At 39.6% G+C, this 21,110-nt stretch overlaps 1 protein-coding gene across 8 annotated transcripts in view; it reads right to left on the bottom strand.

Annotated features, from left to right (window-relative positions):
- Positions 1–21,110, bottom strand: part of NLN (neurolysin) — a 96,592-nt gene that overhangs the window by 30,747 nt on the left and 44,735 nt on the right. For 5 of the 8 annotated variants that reach the window (XR_004967793.1, XM_036310883.1, XM_036310880.1 and 2 more), the window contains 5 exons: positions 19,124–19,226; positions 18,395–18,555; positions 12,908–13,043; positions 10,213–10,579; positions 8,273–8,474 (listed from right to left, as the gene is read on the bottom strand). Coding sequence is in view for 7 of the 8 variants with exons in the window: in XM_036310883.1 (XP_036166776.1) it covers positions 8,273–8,474; positions 10,213–10,579; positions 12,908–13,043; positions 18,395–18,555; positions 19,124–19,226 (969 nt within the window). In the remaining variant the exon portion in view is untranslated. The remainder of the gene's footprint in view (positions 1–8,272; positions 8,475–10,212; positions 10,580–12,907; positions 13,044–18,394; positions 18,556–19,123; positions 19,227–21,110) is intronic. The other 3 variants (XM_036310882.1, XM_036310879.1, XM_036310884.1) reach the window with 3 other exon arrangements.

Raw genomic sequence — 21,110 nt, 5'->3', positions numbered from 1 at the left:
AGAAGAACCGACCTTGGCTGTCTGGGTGATCCCCTATGATTGCTTAGTGGTCATTCCATATCCTGACCTGTTTAATCTACCCCTAAACCTGGGATGATGGAGACGTTTATAAAACAAGGTATTAAAAAAAGGAAAGTGCTACAGTCTCTTAGGCTTTGCCATAAATAAGAGTTAAAGGTCATCTTTCAACTTCACGTATACCTAGAAATCACTGGAATAATAGTAATAGAGAGAATCTGAGCTATACTGTTAACTTTCTTATTAATCCTCACAACAGCCCATAGTTCAACAGCTCAGTATTACCACATCATTTTAAAGACATATGAAACAACACATAATTTGCGGGAATCTTGAAAACTACATCTTAAATTCACAGGCTTACTCCCAAACTGGCTATACCTTCCTGACCACTAATTCTTATATTGAAACTGCTTCTTTTTAGATATAAACAAATACAAGTACTATTCAAACTCACATGCTAAGAAGGTTGGGGAACATGCATACCTTATACACCACTCTATCTCCAGAATCCAGCACATGCCCAGAAAGTTGTTGGTCAATAAGTATTTGTGAAATAAGTGAAGCTGTGGGAATGTTTCTGTATGAAGACCCAAACTTAAACAGCTCTCAGAGACTTTCTCCTATTATCATGCTTGACCTGACCTCTTAGCCTCCGACCTAACATCATCTCACTATTCTGTCTTCTTTCTTCCTTTTTTAAAAAATTTATCTTTATTATGGAAGTATTGTAGGTGTTCCCATCTGTCTTTTTTCAATACTTAATATTTGCATCATTTAGTAATATTGTTAATTTTTTAAAAGTTGCATCTCATGTCCTCCAACTAAACTCTAAACATTCAAGATACTATCTCCCCCTGCCCTTTTCAACCTCATCTTGCCATACCTAGTATATCAGACACAAGAGATAATCAATAACTTTGTCTCTAAGGTAACTAAACATTTCTCTTATAAAAACATTTTCTAATTATTTAAAAAGAAACACAGAAAAAATACAGTAAGTAACAGCTTGTCTCCAAGCAGAAATAAATAATGCAAAGATCATCACATTTGGTTTGTGACTTTGGCATTTATTCTATGTACATATGTGAATATGTATTATATGTAAACAAATGAACACACAACTAACTAAACTAACAAAAATGAGATCCTGAAAGAAATCACTTCTAACACTGATGTTGGAAACTATAGGTTGGGGGTAGGGAGCAAAGAATACAAGGTTGTTGATAGATGTTCACTGTATTATCAGGGCTGAAACCTAAGAGGTCAACTTGCAAAGAGGGATATGTGGAATTAGATAAACTCATTTATTCCACACAAGCTTACATGAGACTGATTTAGAGGGAGTGCCATTTAAGAAATGTAGAAGAAAAAGTTCTTCCAACGGAATACATAGTGGAGACACCAAATTCAGGCATAACCTAGCATCTCCAGTGCATGAGTTGAGATCACAGAGAATGGTTGGTTATAGGCAATAGAGTGTAGAGCCTGAACAGTCAGATCCTCGGTGAATCATTTAACTCTTCTAAGTCTCAGTTTTTTCCACTTGGAAATGGGGAAAATAATAGTGTAATGGCATAATAATAGAAGCAGATTGGGAAATCTACTTCAGAGAATATTTTAAGGACAAAATTAACTAATGGGTGTAAGGCACTGAGTATACATAGTGCTTGGCACATGGAAAGCACCATGCACATCCTGGCTGCTGCTATACTTCTGAGCCTGCCCAGGTTGCCTGACCAGGATGGTCTTGGCTGGTCCGACCACGCTTGTTCTAGGCTTCTTCCAAGTATCTATTCCTTGGGGCTCATGTTGAAGATAACATGCGCACATTTCTCTTCAGCTAATCTTCTACGACTCCCAATACTCTAACTGCCCATTCTACTCCAGCTTCAGGAATCAAACTTCTAAGGAGACAATAATCATTAAAACAGAGCAAAACCAGACAGAAACCCAATGGTCTCCAATCACCTTCCACAGATCCTCACCCCAAATCCACTGAGGGTGAGCATTTGTGAATTCTCTTTAACCCTAAGTGACTGTACTTTTCTTCATGGCAACTCCCTTTCCCCCCTCTTAAATGATTACTTGTGTGCTACTTATTGACCCCAAAAGCTCTGAATTATATAGAAGCAGTTACAAGAATACTTCAAATATGTATGGCACTCTATGCTTTCCCAAGTACCTTTTCACACATCATTTAATCTCACCAGCACCCTAGGGAAATAGGTATGAGTATTGTTGTCCCCATTTTATGAATAAGAAAAATGAGACACTCAAGGAGATCAAATAACTTGCCAAAGTCACGGAACCAGATTCGCAAACACATGGACGATTTTTTTTTTACATGGACGATTTTTAATCTAGTGATCTTGTAACACAACTGTGCCTTCCAGACTCATACAGGATTCGTCTACTTACAACTGTGTCTAACTAAATACACATAAAGCAGACAAGATGCCTATTAGTCTTTCAACCAAATTAAGTTTATTTAAAAAATCTCATTATTTGAGGTTTTTCTGCCCTTCCATCCCTTTTATTTTTAATTAATAAGGCTTTGTGATTCTGAGGTGTTGCTTTAAAATATCTCTCAGTTCAAAAATGATTAATGCTTTTAACTCACAAGCCATCATGGGCATCGCAAGGGAGGCTGTAGGAAGCATGGCTGCTCTTGTCTTCGTAAGTTCAAAAGGCCATTGATTACTGACAGCCCAAGCCACAATAAAGCTGAGAAACAGGAACAGACACTAGAGATACCACCCCTTGATTGCTATCTTCAAAATTACCTCCCCCGCCGTGTAAACACAGGAAGACAGGAGTGAAACTCATCTCCTGAATGACGAGATGGCAGACAGATGGAACTAGTACATCTACATGTTTGAAACTGGATGTTCCTGCCGACACACTTAAATATCCCTGTGACAAGCTCCAATGAACTCGGCTGGTCATCCAACTTGCAAACTGCCACAGTGGAGAACTCAAACAATGAGCTGCCACAGCTCAAATCCAATCTACTAAATATATGTGGCACATTTTTTATCTTTTTTTTTCTTTTTCTTTTTTTTATTTTTATTTTATTTTTTTTTAATTAAATCTTTATTGTTCAGATTATTACATTTGTTCCTCTTTTTTTCCCCCCCATAACTCCCCTCCTCCCAGTTCCCGCCCCACCCTCCGCCCTCACTCCCCACCCACTGTCCTCATCCATAGGTGCACGATTTTTGTCCAGTCTCTTCCCGCATCTCCCACACCCCTTTCCCCCCCAGGAATAGTCAGTCCATTCCCTTTCTATGTCCCTGATTCTATTATAATCAACAGTTCATTCTGTTCATCAGATTATTTATTCACTTGATTCTTAGATTCACTTGTTGATAGATGCATACTTGTTGTTCATAATTTGTATCTTTACCTTTTCTTCTCTTCCTCTTCTTAAAGGATACCTTTCAGCATTTCATATAATCCTGGTTTGGTGGTGATGAACTCCTTTATCTTTTCCTTATCTGTGAAGCTCTTTATCTGACCTTCAATTCTGAATGATAGCTTTGCTGGATAAAGTAATCTTGGTTGTAGGTTCTTGGTATTCATCACTTTGAATATTTCTTGCCACTCCCTTCTGGCCTGCAAAGTTTCTGTTGAGAAATCAGCTGACAGTTGTATGGGTATTCCCTTGTAGGTAACTGAGTTTCTTTCTCTTGCTGTTTTTAAGATTCTCTCTTTATCTTTTGCTCTTGGCATTTTAATTATGATGTGTCTTGGTGTGGTCCTCTTTGGATTCCTTTTGTTTGGGGTTCTCCGCGCTTCTTGGACCTGTAAGTCCATTTCTTTCACCAGGTGGGGGAAGTTTTCTGTCATTATTTCTTCAAATAGGTTTTCAATATCTTGCTCTCTCTCATCTTCTGGCACCCCTATAATTCTGATGTTGGTACGCTTGAAGCTGTCCCAGAGGCTCCTTACACTATCCTCGCATTTTTGGATTCTTTTTTCATTTTGCTTTTCCGGTTGGGTGTTTTTTGCTTCCTCGCATTTCAAGTCATTGACTTGATTCTTGCGCTCCTCTGGTCTGCTGTCGGGAGTCTGTATAATATTCGTTATTTCAGTCCGTGTATGCTTAATTTCTAGTTGGTTCCTCAATATAAGATCGAGGGTCTTATTAGTTTTCTTGTAGATCTCATTAAGTTTATCGGCGGCTTCTAAACAGTTCTTGAGAGACCTTAAAAGTGTGGTTCTGAACTCTATATCTTCCATTGACAATTTTGTCCTGTTTCTTTGTCTCCGCATTTTGTTATGCTTCCTTGGTGCACCCCCTAGTGGTCTTTGTTCGCAGTCTTATAGTTAAATCTTGATTGTTGTAGCTAATTCCAGGGAGGATTTGACCTCCAGGCCAAGTGGCTATGAGAATCAGCTGTGTCAGCAGTGAGAGAACTTCTGTCCTCTAGGGAGGTGCTAATCTGGTGTTTGCCTGAGGCTATCCGGCAAATGCCTGTGTGCAGGGCTTGGGCGGGGCGGGTTGCACAGGATCAACAGGGTGGGCTGGAGAGAGCAGTTATGGCGGCTCTCAGTCCTGTCCCCAGGGGCTCTGCCTCTCTGAGTCCCAGCACCCGCTGCAAAGCTCGGAGAGAAAGCTGCACTCGCTCTGACCGAAGCCAGACAGTCCCGCTTCTCCCGTTTGAGTCTGGGTCCCTAAAGACTCGCCCGGATCTGGAGCTCAGATTCTGCGACTCCCTCCCGATTGAAAACGCCAACCGCGCCCTCCGCAGCCAGCCCGCTCCGCGCGCTCCGCACCTCAGAATTTGACTTCAGCACTGCGCCTCCTCTGAGTGTCCGTATGCGTTTCTCTTTCCTCCTAGTTGTAGGACTTCCACTCAGCCAGCGTTCCTGTGGTTCTGGGTGATGTCCCTTCCGTTTTTTGGTTTCACTTTTGAAGTAGTTGTTCAAAGCAGCAAACTCCGGCGTTAACCTATGCCGCCATCTTGGTTCTCCGTGGCACATTTTTTAATTCACAATATGTGTCTTAGATAAGTCAGAAGTGTTTTACTGAACATTAAAGCTATAAAACTCCCTCACTAATATCCAGGTCAGGTCAGTACAAAAGGTTTTGAAATTCTTACTGCAAATACATGGATCTGTGCCTACACTTTTAAGACAAAAGTAGTGATTACTGATTCCAAATATGATTATCTTAAAAGTTCTTAAAATGTTATAGGACATTTGAAAGAATTAATAGACAAATAAGAGATTTGTCAAAGATAGTCTCGTGAGATGACCAAGCAAGAGATTGTACCAACATCTGTGTGACACATTTTGTGTTCATGAATGAGGTAAGGCAAACTCTAAGACTTGAATATATCTACTATTTCACGAGACACAGAACTGATGGAATAAACAAACAAACAAATAAAATATTTTAGTCACAAGTCAAACAGCTCTAAGATGACATAGTATAAAGATATATTTTCTAGTAGTAATGTGGCCATCTCAAAGAATCAAAAATAATATAGATCATGAAAATAGAGTTGTGGAGAACTATACTAGGAATATGTGGTAAGCATATGATATTAAGGTTATAAGAGCTCTGTGTTTGAAAACAAGGACATGCATCAACAGCGTTGAAAATCCTATTTGAGGATCACTATTAGTTTAATAAATGCGATTAGGATACCAAATTACTTCCTTGTGAGATCATTAGCTGTTAATTACATCCAAATAAGGAGGAAGCTGCTATAAACCCAGGAGTTCTTTACTTGGAATCCATCATGCTCTGGGCTTCTAGGTTTCTGTGAGTCCTTTGGAATTCCATGTAAAAATTCACTTTCCTAAATTACTCATAAAAATACTTTTATGAGTATTTTTGATATATCATAATTAAATAAAACATCAGTTATAGAATGGACATCGATGGAAAATAAGTATTTCAGGAATCTGATTGCTGTGAAAATAGGCTCTATAAGTATCTAAGAAAGAAAATTTAGGTTATTCTGAAAGATTTAATTTCCTTAGATTAAACTGAGGATATAAATGGTTATATTAGTATGTCAGGACTTATTTATTTATCTGAACAGATTCATATCCTATTCCCCTGTTTGTTTTTAAATAAAACATGGAAGCACCAGGATGTAGTATTTTAGAAATGAGTAGCTACATTTTTGGTTCTTGCAATAATTAGGGGCTTCTCTGGGGGTTATTGCACATGTCAGGACCACAAAAATTGTCCCTTATTCTGCACATCTTATATTTCTTGCTGGAATTCAAATAAATGAAAAATCTACAATGAAGAACCTAGAAAATAACTCCATTGCACATATTTTTGCAAAGTCCTTTTTATACAATTTTAATTTCCAAGGCACCAACTACTGGGATTAACTCTGTAAATCAAAGTAAGACTTCTTTTTCATTTGGAATTTTCCTAAGAGGTGTTCACCGTTTTGAGAAATCATGTCACCTTTGGTGCTATGGACTGAATGTTTGTTCCCTCTCCAAATCAATATGCTGAAACCTAACCCTCAATGCAATGATAGTAGGTGGGGCTTTTGGGAGGTGAGTAGTTCATGAAGGTGGAACCCTCATGCACTGGACTAGTGTCTTTATAAAGGAGGCCCATGGAGATCCTCACCCTTTCCACCATGTGAGGACACAGTGAGAAGGCACCATCTATGAACCAGACATCTTGATCTTGGGACTTTCAGATTCCAGAAGTATGAGAAATTTCTGTTGTTTATAAGCTACCTGGTTTATGGTATTGTTATAGCAACAAGAACTAAGACAATGGCAATACCATTTTTCGACTCCAGCTGACAACACAAACCCCTTAGGTCAATATGCAGTTTTTGCTGTTGGATTCAGGGTTATTCACATTATAGCGCAAATCCATGAATACTGCAGTATGTCTTAGTACATAGCCATGCTAAGGCATTACCATTTAAAAGCCATTTAAAAAATCTTTCTTTTACTGAGGACATTGCATCAATTATAAAAATTCTCTGTACGGAGAAAGACTGTTAGGGAAAAACTAGTAAAATCCAAATAAAGTGTGGGGTTTAGTTAAGCGTGATGTATCAATGTTGGCTTCCTGGTTGTGACACAAGTACTATATAATAAGGTAAGATGTTAACAGTAGGAGAATCAGGGTAAAGGGCACTTGGGCAATTTTTGTACCATCTTTGCAACTTTTCTATAGATCTAAAACTATTCTTATAAAGAGATTATTTTTAAAAGTTTTCCTTTAGAGCCTGGCTGGTGTGGCTCAGTGGTTTTGCATCGACCTGCGAACCTGGAGATCATGGTTCAATTCCGTCAGGGCATATGCCTGGGTTGTGGGCTCAATCCTCACTGGGGGTCGTGTAGGAGGCAGCCGATCAATGATTCTCTCTCATCATTTATGTTTCTATCTCTCTCCCTCTCCCTTCCTCTCTAAAATCAATAATATGTGTGTGTGTGTGTGTGTGTGTGTGTATCCCTAATAATGAACTTTTATTATGTTCAAATATATATATATATATATATATATATATATATATATATATATGAAAAGTTTTCCTTTAGCGCTATATAGAGATTTCAAATTGGAAAAGTGTCCCTCCATTTCTGTTAACATCTGTTTTTTATGTTATTTTATGAGTTTATTTGAGCCAAACTGAAAACTTATGCTGGGAAGAAAGATCTCAAATGCTCCAACATCAGCTTTTTAAACTGTTAGATTGAACATGAACTAGATGTTTTCATATGTCAATAACAGTGAAATTATCAGCAAGTTCATATTGGTTTATTCTAGGACAGTACTGGCCTAGGTTACTGGACTGCATCAAGTTGAAAATAAGGGTAATTTTCATTTTTAGAAAGAAAGAAAAGTCAGTTGCAATCCATCACACACACACACACACACACACACACACACACACAAACACACACATATCCCCTCTCTGGCAAAGTCTCCCCATGGTTATACTACATGATCTATGATTTTAATTTGAGGCTAGTAAAGAAAGGTATTACAAAATATTTATTATTTAAAAAGGAGCAAAGAGTTTGAGATGGTTGAAAACCACAAGGACAGTATCTGGTATTCAGTGAACGCTTTCATCAGTGAATCCACCTCCAAGTAAAAATATGCTGTGAAACACACCCCATCAGAAAAATTTTGTATTTCTGCAAGAGGCCTGAGAAATTCTTGACCATGTTCAGCTTCTGAAAAACCATGTTAAGGGGAGCAACCCAACTGCAGTGAGAAAAAACATCTGAAAAAGCATTTGGCACTCACCTGGGCACAAATCTGATGCATGACATGACCGAATTCATGGAAGTAAGTCCTCACCTCATCGTGCCTCAGGAGGGAGGGACGGCCTGCGAGGGGTTGTGAGAAGTTCACCACAAGGGCTGCCACCGACATCATGCGGCTCCCGTCAGGGAGGAGGCAGCCAGGCTGGAGACCAAAGCAGGCTGCATGGTTGTACTTCCCTTCCCTGGGAACCAGAAGCGTAATCTATGAGAGATGAACACCCTTCTCTAACAAGATTGCCCTGGCCTCTCTCAGTCATTAAGTCATATTTGATACATATTTGGTAGAAGATGCTTCAAAACATTTAATTCACCTTTTAGAAAGTAGATCAACATTGTATTCAAATGGAAAGACTAAAACTAAACATACAAAAACCCAACGATCACGTCATATGAGTTATTACTCCAAGGTTTCTTTTGTTGAAAAATCTTTTTTTTAAATATATTTTATTGATTTTTTACAGAGAGGAAGGGAGAGAGATAGAAGAGTTAGAAACATCGATGAGAGAGAAACATCGATCAGCTGCCTCCTGCACACGTCCTACTGGGGATGTGCCCGCAACCAAGGTACATGCCCTTGACCGGAATCGAACCTGGGACCTTTCAGTCCGCAGGCCGACACTCTATCCACTGAGCCAAACCGGTTACAGCAAAAAATCTTAATATCAGAACTAAGAATACATACCACACCTAGTGTATGGCTGAATGTCCAACTTATTTATCTGTTTGCTCATTTTATGGAATTTACTGGGGTGACATTGGTTAATAAAATTATATAGGTTTCAGGCGAACAATCCTATAACACATCATCTGTATATTGTATTGTGTGTTCACCACCCGATTACATGTCCAACTTATTTTAATGAGCTCATGCTTTTCATCTTTGAAGATGGAGTCACAATTTACTAACCAATGTCACCCCAATAAATGCAATAAAAAAATGGAGTCATTAAACACTAAATAGTGTTGAAGAAATCTGAGCTACAAGGTACAGTTTGATTTATGAGGTAGTTTTCCTTTAAAAATAGAATTGATAAAAAACCAAATTCCATACAGTAAGATTGTTCGTTTTATTCAAGGAGGGAAGGAAGAATCAGTGTTCACAATTAAATGAGCTCCCTTGATAAACTTCACAAGTCTTTTTGAAACAGAATGCTTTTTGTTAGCCTGGGGAAAAGCATGAATTATACTATAAAGTTGACTATTCTTAGACAATGAGGTATCAGTGAGGGTCTCTCCAAAAGCTAATGGCTATTAGACTTTATTCTAGGACCAGGTTTTTTCCTCCTTCTCCTCCTCCTCTTTCTTTTTTTTCTTTTTCTTTTTTTGCTAGGAGGCTAACAGGACTCTCAGGTTTGGGTGAATTTTATTTGTATGTATTTTTCTGTATTAACTTTTCTTAGTGACTCATTCCTCTTGGGCTTTTTCTGCTGATGCTATTGAGGTTTTAAAAAACACACACTTATCTTTTTCCAGCTACCTGTTATAATGTATAAAGGGCATTTATTGCTGGAAAGGGCATTTACTGCTCCTATCCTTACAACAATAACATGCTGGACAATCTGCAAATCACACCTTTTCTTGAATCCTTCATAAAGCAGAGGTTGAATGGCAATCAACTAACATACAATCTAAGACAGGTGCCCCCAAGGAGAGAGAGGAAGGAAACTTCAAGCAACTTAAAAAAAACAAGCCTGGATTAGTATTCCCATTTTATAGGCCCTGTAATATTGGTTACGAAACTGAGGCACAGAAACATTAAGAACCTGTCTATCAAGGAATGGAGCCAGACCTTCTGGCTTCAGAGCCCACATCTTTATTCCCTTTATTAAAACCACACAAGAGATCTACGGAAGACAATAGTGATAATCTGGATAGGAGTTGAACCCCTAAAGTCTCTTCCAACAATATGGTCATCAGTACCTTGGATAGAGGTCCAAGTAGAACTGTCCCAATACTTCTCCTGTGGCTTTGTCCTTCACAGTGTAGAGTGTAACATTTCTATTCCACACATGAGCACCTGCCACTTGCTCGAATGAGAGTCCCAACAACTCCTGGTATATGTTGAGCAAGCCTTCGGTGACCACCTCAATTGGGAAGTATTCCTTGAGGATCTCTTGGTCTATGGAGTACTTGAGTTCTTCTGTCTGAGTCATGTAGTAATGCAGATCCCAGGCATTGATTTTCCCATCATATTCAAAACCTCTCTCCTCACATTCCTTTTTCTTCAAATTCAAAATAAACTCCCGTTCTGCCTCACCCAAAGGTTTTAATTTCTGGCTTAAATCATCTGTGAGGGAAGGGGGAAGAGTCAATGATCTATTGCTCTTAGGAGCAAACATGTTCATACATACCTGTGCTTCAGCATGGTGCTTTCTATAGAGGGAGAGTGGCAGTGAGGAAGGGAAGGAAAAGAAAGCAGACTCTATTATGACAGCACTGTTGTTCTCTTTAAGGTAATTTATTTTATGTCTCCTCACCCCTTTTTCTTTTATTTTTTTTAAAATATATTTTATTGATTTTTTACAGAGAGGAAGGGAGAGAGATAGTCAAACATCGATGAGAGAGAAACATCGATCAGCTGCCTCCTGCACACCTCCCACTGGGGATGTGCCCGCAACCAAGGTACATGCCCCGGATCGGAATCGAACCCGGGACCCTTCAGTCCGCAGGCCGATGCTCTATCCACTGAGCCAAACCGGCTACGGCCCTTTTTCTTTTAGCACCACCCAAACTAGGCCATGACTTCCTCACGGCATCAACAAAACTGAAGTTTATCTCAGGGAACTCTGACTCACAAATTTTCTAATTCAGGGGAAAAAGGAATAGTGAAACTAAACTCATATACATGATTATTCTTCAAGAAGATTAGGCTTCTCAGAAAGGCAGGGAAAATAAATCAAATGTAACCTGTGACTAGTATTACTAAAAATTGCTCAATGCCTTTGATGGCCATAGGTTTAGTATGTTTCACTACCCAGTTCCTATGAAGAAGAACTATTTTGACACAGTAATTCCACTTTTTAGATGGATACCACAATTTATATACTGTGGTCTATTTTGGACTATTTTACTGTATTTGGCTCAATGAATATGCTCTATGTATTAATTCCTCACAATCTGTTACATATATAAGATAAACATGTGTTTGGCTCTGTAAGGGACATGGAAATTGTGAGGTGAAGACAAGAGCCTGAGGAATGAGGTGAAGAGAAAGAAGGAAACGCCTAGAAGATACATGAGATAATTCTGAGTGGGCCTGCCAGAGAATATGAAAGTACAGGTAGCAAGAGGACAACCCAGATGGACATATGCCAATTTCAAATGAGAGGGAAATGACTTTAAAGAAATTAAGTTAATCAGGTAGTTCTTAAGGAAATTTTTCAGTATATGCAGTTACAACTAAAGAAAGCATTTTCATCAAAATTGTTAACTCCTTGAGTCATTTTCTGTACAACATGCATCAGAATATATGGCAATTACTTGTTCACATCTCTGTTATTTCCACTCAGGGAAAACTCACTGAGAAAAGAACCTCATTTTATTCCTTTTTATGGTTTACTGCCTAATGCAGAATAGTGATTTCCTAAATGTCTCATGAATGAATAAATCAATTATATAATAACAAATAACTACCATTTATGGTGCATCTGCTACAAGTCATATCTGATGCCAGCCTATACATTAGTAATGCCAGGTATGGCCATTTAGGACACAGAGAAGTAAATCTTGGGTTGAAGGCTTATTTTAAGGCATTATTAGTAATTTCTAACTCAATTAAGCTAATAAAAAAATACCAAAGTAACAGACTACATACTTTGACTAGTTGTTAAAGGTGAATAAAGTCTGAAACAGGTCAATGAGGAAAGTTAAAAAGGTATAAACACTGATTTTTATTGTTAGAGAAGATTACAATAAAAATCAGTGTTTATACCGTGGTTGTTATTCAACCACTTTCACTACAATGAGAGAGATAAACAGAGTGACTCTTGGATCACTGACACCTTGGTTGAGATAGAGATGGGCAAGAGTGATAGAGTACCAGTGACTCAATATCATGGACATAAGAATCATGGTTTTAAAAAGTTTAGTGAAAGTGGTTTTAAATAAAGGTGAATATAGTTATTAGATAATAGTTTTGATGCATATTTATATTGCTTTTGTATATAGTAAGTGGCTTCTAGACTATAAAATGTTTATTTTTTTGGATTATAATGTTTTATTTATGTCACATTTGTCAGCTTATTTCATATAAACTCATAATTAGCTACACTATAACTACAATCACCAAATAGCAGCAAACAAAGCCAATAAGCTAATACTTGCTATTAGGACCCTAGATGTTTTGTTAGACATTAGTATAAAAATCCCAATCAAGACACAATACAGAATGAAGCAAGGATTACCTTAGTAATATAAACAATGGGCAACCCTTAGAACCAAGCACAGTACCTAATATATAGTAGGTGATCAATAAGTTTCTCTTGAATGAATAAAAAATAGAATGTCCTCAAAAGGATATTAGAGTCTAAGGGCTCTCTGTCAAGTGGGTATCATGCAGCAAAACAGTCACAGAAATGGAATTAGAGAACTAATAAGTAAGTTAAAGAGACCTAACCTAGGAAGGCTGTTACACGGCTTGTGCTCTTCGCAGTGTTCATTTCAAGGACAAAGTCAGCATGTGTGCTATAGCCGAGTAGCTTGGCGACTTTGGCCCGCAGTGGGAGTAGCTGCTGTAGAATTTTGGTGTTTTCCTAGTAATAAACAATAACAAAAACAAACATTAATAATTAATGGGATAAAAATAATTAATTGGATCCAAAGCACTGAAAGAGTTATTATATTTATTTTCAGGCTGGTAAACTGTCAAATATTTTTAGACCATCTCAACTTCTAATAAATTATTTCATTTCAGTGTTAGAGCTTTTTTAAAATTCCCGATCCAACTGTATTTCTGAATTAACGGACTTTTTCAACCTCAGGAGATAGTTGTGAGGTTGTTGGTTTTTTTGTTTGTTTGTTTGTTTTTAGCTAGGAGGTCTTGATAAAATTTCAGGTATTGTAAACTTAGAGTGAAAATGTATTCTTAAGGACTAGAGTGAAGCCACATTTAGTCTCACTGACAAGACTATACCACATATTGGTACCTACACTGTTTTTTCATTGTGGTAGCATATATGTAACACGAAATTTGCCTCTTTAACTTCATTATGATAGTCATACTAATAGCTTATTTTTTAATGATAGTCTGGCTATTATTAAAAAAAAAACAACCACCAGAAAAAAGTAAGTGTTGACGAGGATGAGGAAAATTTGGAATCTTTGTGCATTACTGATGGGAATGTCAAGGTGCAGCTGCTGTGGAAAACAGTACTGGGATCCCTCAAAAAAATTTTAAACAGAGAATTACCATATGTTCCAGCAATTCCACTTGTAGGGCATAGATCCCAAAAAAGTGGAAACAAGGACTCAAACAGATATTTGTCCCACCATGTTCACTACAGCATTATGTGAATAACAGCCAAGTGGTGGAAGCAACCCAGATGTCCAGCAATGGATAAATGGATAAGGAAAATGTGGTGTATACAATACAATAAAATATGATTCAGCTTTAAAAAGAGCTTTTGAAACATGCTAAACATGGATAAAACTTGAGGGCGTATGGTGGTGATGGTTGCACAACATCGTGAATATATTTAATGCCACAGAACTCTACACTTAAAAATATTTCAGGGATTTTTCTCAAATTATTACAAACATTTTCTATATTATATTTGTATTAAGAATACAAATAATGATAGTCTTATCTCCAGGCTTTTACATCTTTCCCAACTGAAACTTTGAATCTATTAAATACTAATCCCCACTCCCCATACCCCCAGCCCCTGGCATCCATCATTCTACTTTTTGTCTCTATGAATTTGACTACTCTAGGAACCTCATGTAAGTGGAATCATACAATATTTGTCCTGTTGTGTCTGGCTTACTTCACTTAGCATAACATTTTTAAACAATAAAAGAAAAAGTAAACAGACACTGAAGTCAAAGAACTACTACTCCCAATGATTAAATGAGCAATTTTTTAATAGACGTGCTTCTAAGGAAGATCACACGCCACAGTAGTCTATCTAGATTCCAAATTTCGCTCCACCACTTACTAGTTGTCTGACTGTTGACAAGTCCCTTAAATTACTTTCTAAGCCTCAGTTTTCTTATCTGTTAAAACACATATAAATACATATAATGAAAGCAGCTAAGTCATAGGGTGCAATGAAGAGTCTAATGAAAATATATGTAAAGTATATAGAAAAGTGCCTGGTAAAAGAGCCAACTATATAATTATGTTAAATTCCCCTTATTTTAAAATTGGAATGGAAACATCAATAAGAGAAACACATGGCATAATTCCCCAAGTTCTAAAATTAAGACTGCCAATTTCTTCCCAATATCTATTCCCCCACTCTTCCTCCTAGTGCAGTGATGGCGAACCTATGACACGCGTGTCAGAGGTGACATGCGAACTCATTTTTTTGGTTGATTTTTCTTTGTGAAATGGCATTTAAATATATAAAAAAAATCAAAAATATAAATCTTTGTTTTACTATGGTTGCAAATATCAAAACATTTCTATATGTGACATGGCACCAAAGTTAGGGTTTTTCAAAATGCTGACACGCCGAGCTCAAAAGGTTCGCCATCACTGGCCTAGTACTAGAATTCTCTGAGCTTTTGCCAGACACATAGGTCACCTGACTACTTTTCCCAGACTTCCTTAAAGCTGGTTGTAGGACAGTGGAATATGAATGAGGTGATGATTGAAGTTTCTGGGTCATCTCTTTGTAGATGCTTGTCTTGCTAGCTGTGAACTGACGACCGCAACAATGACCCTGAAAGCCACATACTGAGGATGGCAGCGCTGTCCTCCAGCTCTGGACCACTCACCTCTGTACTGTTAGTTTTAAGAGAAATAAACCTTTTAAAAAATGTGGTCAAATATGTAACATAAAATATGCCATTTTAACCATTTTTAAGTGTATAATTCAGTGGCACTAATTCCATTCAGACTGCTGTGCAGCCATTACCACTATCTGTTTCCAAAACTTACCCAACACCCCACAGAGAAACTTGGTAACCATTAAGAAATAACTCCCCAGGCTCCCCAGCCCCGGTAACCATTAATGCTTTCTGAAGAGAAATAACTTTTATTTGAGTCTCTGTGCTTTTGCTGGACTCTTGTACAGTTGCTTAAACTATACCCTAATATCCCGAGGACTGATATTAGGAATAGAGTGCTGCTAAAACAAAAATGAAAAAATGTACAGGAGTGGGAGGTGAGGATGAGCACACAGACACCGCAGGCTGGGAAGCTGGTATTCCTCATTACACCAGAGGTCCCATTTGTTAAAACTGTTGCTTGCTGTAATTTGGAAGGTAGGCCAATTACCTACTGAGTCTTAGAGAGGGGAATTGTTTGGGAAAACTAATAACATTGTTGTGTGTTTGCTGGTATTTGTTGCTTTTATGGAAATTACATGAGAAAGATGTGCTTAAGTGAGAACTGGTCAGTTTGCAAGATGGAAGGAAAAGAGATTTGTTGAGAGAGGTTCTGCCTGTGGCCCACAGTCTAGGGCAGGGGTGGGCAAACTTTTTGACTCGAGGGCCACAATGGGTCCTTAAACTGGACCGGAGGGCCGGAACAAAAGCATGGATGGAGTGTTTGTGTGAACTAATATAAATTCAAAGTAAACATCATTACATAAAAGGGTACAGTCTTTTTTTTCAATAGTTTTATTCATTTCAAAAGGGCCGGATTCGGCCCGCGGGCCGTAGTTTGCCCACGGCTGGTCTAGGGCCTCGGGTTGCTGGAAAAGCCAGTTCCCCTGCATCCTAACGTCAGGAGCAAAGACTTGGAGTTATTGAACTGTGGAGTCTTGGTTGAGAAGGCTGTCTCCCTGCTCAAGTTTGCCATTTCAGCACTGAAATGGGCACCATTAAATTGAGGAAGAGCAGGAGGGACATGATACAGGAACCCATATATTAGAAAAGATTTGGTAGGTTTAAGAAAAGTCCTAGTTATTTATTATTTTAAATCTTCACCCGAGTATATTTTTTCCCATTGATTTTCAGACACAGTGGAAGGGAGGGAAAAGAAGGGAGGAGAGAGAGAGAGTGAGAAACATTGATGTGAGAGAGACATATTGATTGGTTGCTTCCCACTTAACCAGACCGGGGATCGAACCTGAAACTGAGGTACCGTGCCCTTCACTGGGAATTGAACCCGAGACCCTTTGGTCCGATGCTCTAACCACTGAGAAAACCAGCCAGGACATGTATAGCTATTTTTTTTTTTTAACATGAATCTGATTGGAAGCTTATGATTATTTGATTTCTAAAGCAACTCTCGGGCTTTGAGCTGGTATTGGCAGGAATCTATGCTAGTAGCCGCCCACAATGTGGTCGTGAGGGGTAATGAACAATAAAGAATTCCCTGCAGGTAAAACCAGAGGCCACGGATATAATTCTTAAAGGAATCCCTGCCTGAAAAGAGACCCAAAATAAGTCCAATGGGCTATCCCAGGAACTTCCCAGACTCAGAATCCTTATAATTCCTGCCAAACTGTTTTTGAACGTTGGAAGGCCTGCTATGTATCCCATTCTCTCCTACTCCAAGCGGGAGTGTTTTTTTATTGTGGTTATTCTGTTCCTATTCCACCACTGGGTGTGCGTGTTGGGTGAGTGGGCCAGACAAGTTGTCTTCCTTTTCATTGGCTGCTACATCATGAGAAGCTACAACTGGGGAGGACTGTCTATCACGGAGAGAGCTTAGTCTTTGAGCTCAAGGCAATAACTGGTTGGGATCTGACACGTGGTGAATGGGGGAAATGTGCTCATGTTACTTGGATAGACTGTGGTGCAACTGGCTAGCTGACTCTTAAAATCCATTTCTAATTCTTCCTTTTAGTAATAGAATCCACTCAGCTGAACAAATGGCTACCAATTGAAGACTATATTTCCTAGCCTCCCTTTTAGCTAGATATCTATATATACAAAAGGCTAAGCAACCAGCCAACTGTCCAGTATACTGACCACCGGGGGCAGACACTCAATGCAGGAGCTGCTGAGTGACAGCAACTTTGCAGAGTGTCCTCTTGCACTCTGGGACCCCACAGGGGATGTCAGACTGCTGGTTTTGGCCTGACACCCGCAGGCCAGGTGAGGAACCCCACCTGCCAGAGGGATCCCACTCACTCCGCAAATGCCCTTTGAGCCTTGGCACCACCCAGGTGCGGCTGGTGGAGGAGGGACCTTGGGAGGTTGGCTCAAGGGTATGTCCAACCTGTCTTGCTCAGTCCTGCCCCACCGGCCACCTTCTAATTAATTTCCTTTCAATGTGCACGAATCCGTGCACTGGGCCTCTAGTAGCTATATAATGGAATTTGGGTCAATGCAATGTGCAACTGATATATGTCATTTTTAGGTCCTTTTCTTTTTTTAATATATTTTTATTGATTTCAGAGAGGAAGAGAGAGGGAGCAAGAAACATCAATGATGAGAGAGAATTATTGATTGGCTGCCTCCTACATGCCTCACATTGGGGATGGAGCCTGCAATCCAGGCATGTGCTCTGACCAGGAATCGAACTGTGACCTCCTGGTTCAGAGGTCGACGCTCAACCACTGAGTCACAATGGCTGGGCTCTAGGTCCTTTTCTCAAAGATACTTTCACTGTACTTTATTTTCCTTCTTTCCAACAGATTGGGAAGATGACAACTGAAATGCCCTTGGAAGTCACTTGCTGAGGAGAGAAAGAGAGAGATGCCCCACTAGCCCTGGACTATCGACTTGGGAAAAGAATACAACTTTTAGTTTATTTAATCCATTCTATTTTCATTAGAATAGTTTAACCTGTGGCCAGACAAGGGAGGTTGTCAAGTGGGCAAGGAAAAAGCTAAAATTCTAGGTCTGAGGAATTAGGAAGCATAATGCTCACAAATAAGAGTATTAGTCTCAGAGCTGACTTCAACAATGGTTAATAAAGCAAACCCTTTTCTTAAAGTCCTCCATAACAACAAATAAACAAACAAAGACAAACATTTATAAGTACCTCTTTGCACCTTGTATTAAAAGCCATTTCCATCTTCCTTCTGGTTTCTGGGATACAACATTTCTTCATGACAGGAAAATAGTGTGGATATTTTAAGGTAATTTTGTACTTGTCATCATCTGTCTTTTCTAAACTATCAATGAAATCATCAGGAAGAGCACCTGCAAGAAATTCTCTCATACATCAAGTTTTCCACTCATTATTGATTAATTTAGCATTGGCATGGTGCCATTAAGAACTCGAGGAATTTTGTGGAGTAATTAAAATTCAAGTAAAATGATGACAATTCTTATAATCTCATGTGGATGGTGGTTAGAGAACAGGTGTCTCAGGAGATGCTAATCCACAATATGCATAGGCTTCAGTGCTGGTTTGATGGAGAACAGGAAAATTAAACCAAGCAAGGTCCAGAACAGAATAAGAAGAGACTAGTTTAAGTTACAATGTAGGGGACACTGTGGGGCAAAAAATTTTTCAAGGCACTAAAGGCTGTTAACCAAGAAAGATTACGAAATCTTCTCAGGACTGTCTCCAGAAACAGTATACACTCTCATTAGCCCATAATCTAAAAATGGCTTGTTGGTCTTTTCTGTAGAAAAGATGGTGGGTTCTTCAGAAGATAGTGGATCATTTTATAAAGAATTCTTGTAACTTTGACCTGCCAAATTGTGAGGTGACATCATCTGCCTAAATTACATAATTTCATTTAGAAAAATAACAAAATTTTACCAAGTTCAGCCTTGGAAAATATAAGGAAGGTATCATCCTCGTTGAGGTTTTTGTTGAAGTCAATGCACAGCTCACTCATTCTTTTCTTCATTGCTTTGATTTCCTGAAACAAAGGCACAAATACAGGACATTAACAATAAAATGAACTGTTTCTTTGTATCACCATCAGTCAAGTAAATTTTACTGTTAGATAAAGTTTGACTTCTGTACCCAACCCTTAGGAAGTCCCATCTTGGAGATGTACTTGATTACACAGTTGTCTGCTCTCTTCTAAGCTGTGTCCATGAGTATGCCCTAGTTTTATAGAGCATTTGCAAACAAATGCAATTTATGAGCCCTAACATTTGTCTAGAAAGTATTAGGTGGGAGATCAAAGGAAGCAATATAAAGGGAACCACAAGAAAAAACATGAAATAATTTTATTAATCTGTCCCACTTTTCTGGAAATGCTAGATAATGAAGTTTATGTAAACCACACTGGTTCTCCTGACCAAAAGCATCAACATCACCTGGGAGTTTGTTAGAAATGCAAATTTTTGAGACCCACACCAAATCTACTGAAACACAAACTCTCAGAGGTGGGTTCCTGCATTCAGAGTTTTAACAAGCCCTCCAAGTAATTCTGATGAACACTAAATTTGACACGTACAGTCATTTTTGGACATTCTGGCTCTCCCCCCGTTCCCTTCACTTCCTCCATACGCCATAGCAGTCATGGAATTTGAGTCGGATCTGATTTTATCTGAAGTTCCAGGGGTGTGATCTCCGCACTGGTTATGTAATCCCATCTGTACTGCACTAATGACTGGTTCAGGTAACCCAGGTCTGGCATTCGCTCAACTAATGGGGGATTCAGGATCAGGCAGATGATCCAGTTTGGGCCACTAAGACATGAGAAGAAGTTTGATGGAGGCTTCTCTGTGTACTTCTAGATGGTGGGGTCTTTAGATTTGTAGTCATCCTATATAATAAAGGTATAATATGCAAATTGACCAATCGATGGAGCGATGGGTCAGTGGGGGCAGGGCCCGTGAGCAGGTGGTGCCAGGCCAGTCAAGGTGCGTGCCAGCAGGCAGAGGGAGGGGATGGGTGGGGTGGGGGGGTGGCAGTGACCAGGGGTGGGGTGATGGAGCAACGCCATCCCCTGATCGCCTGCCTGGTGTGATTTGGGGCGGGGCTACCTGGCGCCTTCCCCCATCAGTCCAGGGTCACCTCCCGTAGGCCTTCTTGCAGAGGGAAGCCACTGGCCATGGTGGCGGGCCGATACAGGGTGGGGCCCACTGCTCACCATCCCCAGATTGGCCCGCCGGGATTGCCTCCCGCAGAAGGAGGCCACAAGTGGCAGTGGCACAATGAGGGGTGGAGCCAGCTGCTCACCACGTGCGCCAGTCCCCTGATTGGCCCACCCGGTCACCTCCTGCAGAGGCAGGCCAGACTGCGGCTTAGGCCCGCTCCCCCGAGGGCTCCCGGACTGTAAGAGGGTCAGGCCAGGCTGAGGGACACCCCCCATCCCAAGTGCATGAATTTTCATGCATCGGGCCTCTAGTTTTAGAAATAAAAGGAGCCACCTTTGCATAGCACTAACTGTGAAGACAGAGTAGAGGAATAGAAAAATCAGGTGGGCCTGACCGGTTTGGCTCAGTAGATGGAGCGTCGGCCTTCCGACTGAAAGGTCCCAGGTTTGATTCCGACTAAGGGCATGTACCTCGGTTGTGGGCACATCCCCAGTAGGGGTGTGCAGGAGGCAGCTGATCAATGTTTCTCTCATCGATGTTTCCAACTCTCTATCCCTCTCCCTTCCTCTCTGTGAAAAATCAATAAAATATACGTAAAAAAAAAAAAAGAAAAATCAGGTGGCCAATGACATCACTGAGCATCTGGATCAGACTAACCTATGAAGCCCGACTACCTCTGGACCTTCCAGCTATACAAGCAAGTAAATCTCTCCTATTATTTAAATTGTTCCAACAGGGTTTTGTTAGCTGCA

Source organism: Myotis myotis, unplaced genomic scaffold, assembly GCF_014108235.1.
Source record: "Myotis myotis isolate mMyoMyo1 unplaced genomic scaffold, mMyoMyo1.p scaffold_m19_p_5, whole genome shotgun sequence".
Taxonomy (NCBI): domain Eukaryota; kingdom Metazoa; phylum Chordata; class Mammalia; order Chiroptera; family Vespertilionidae; genus Myotis; species Myotis myotis.
The sequence above is the reverse complement of the archived record's forward strand: the minus strand, read 5'-3'. Positions and strand labels throughout refer to the sequence as shown.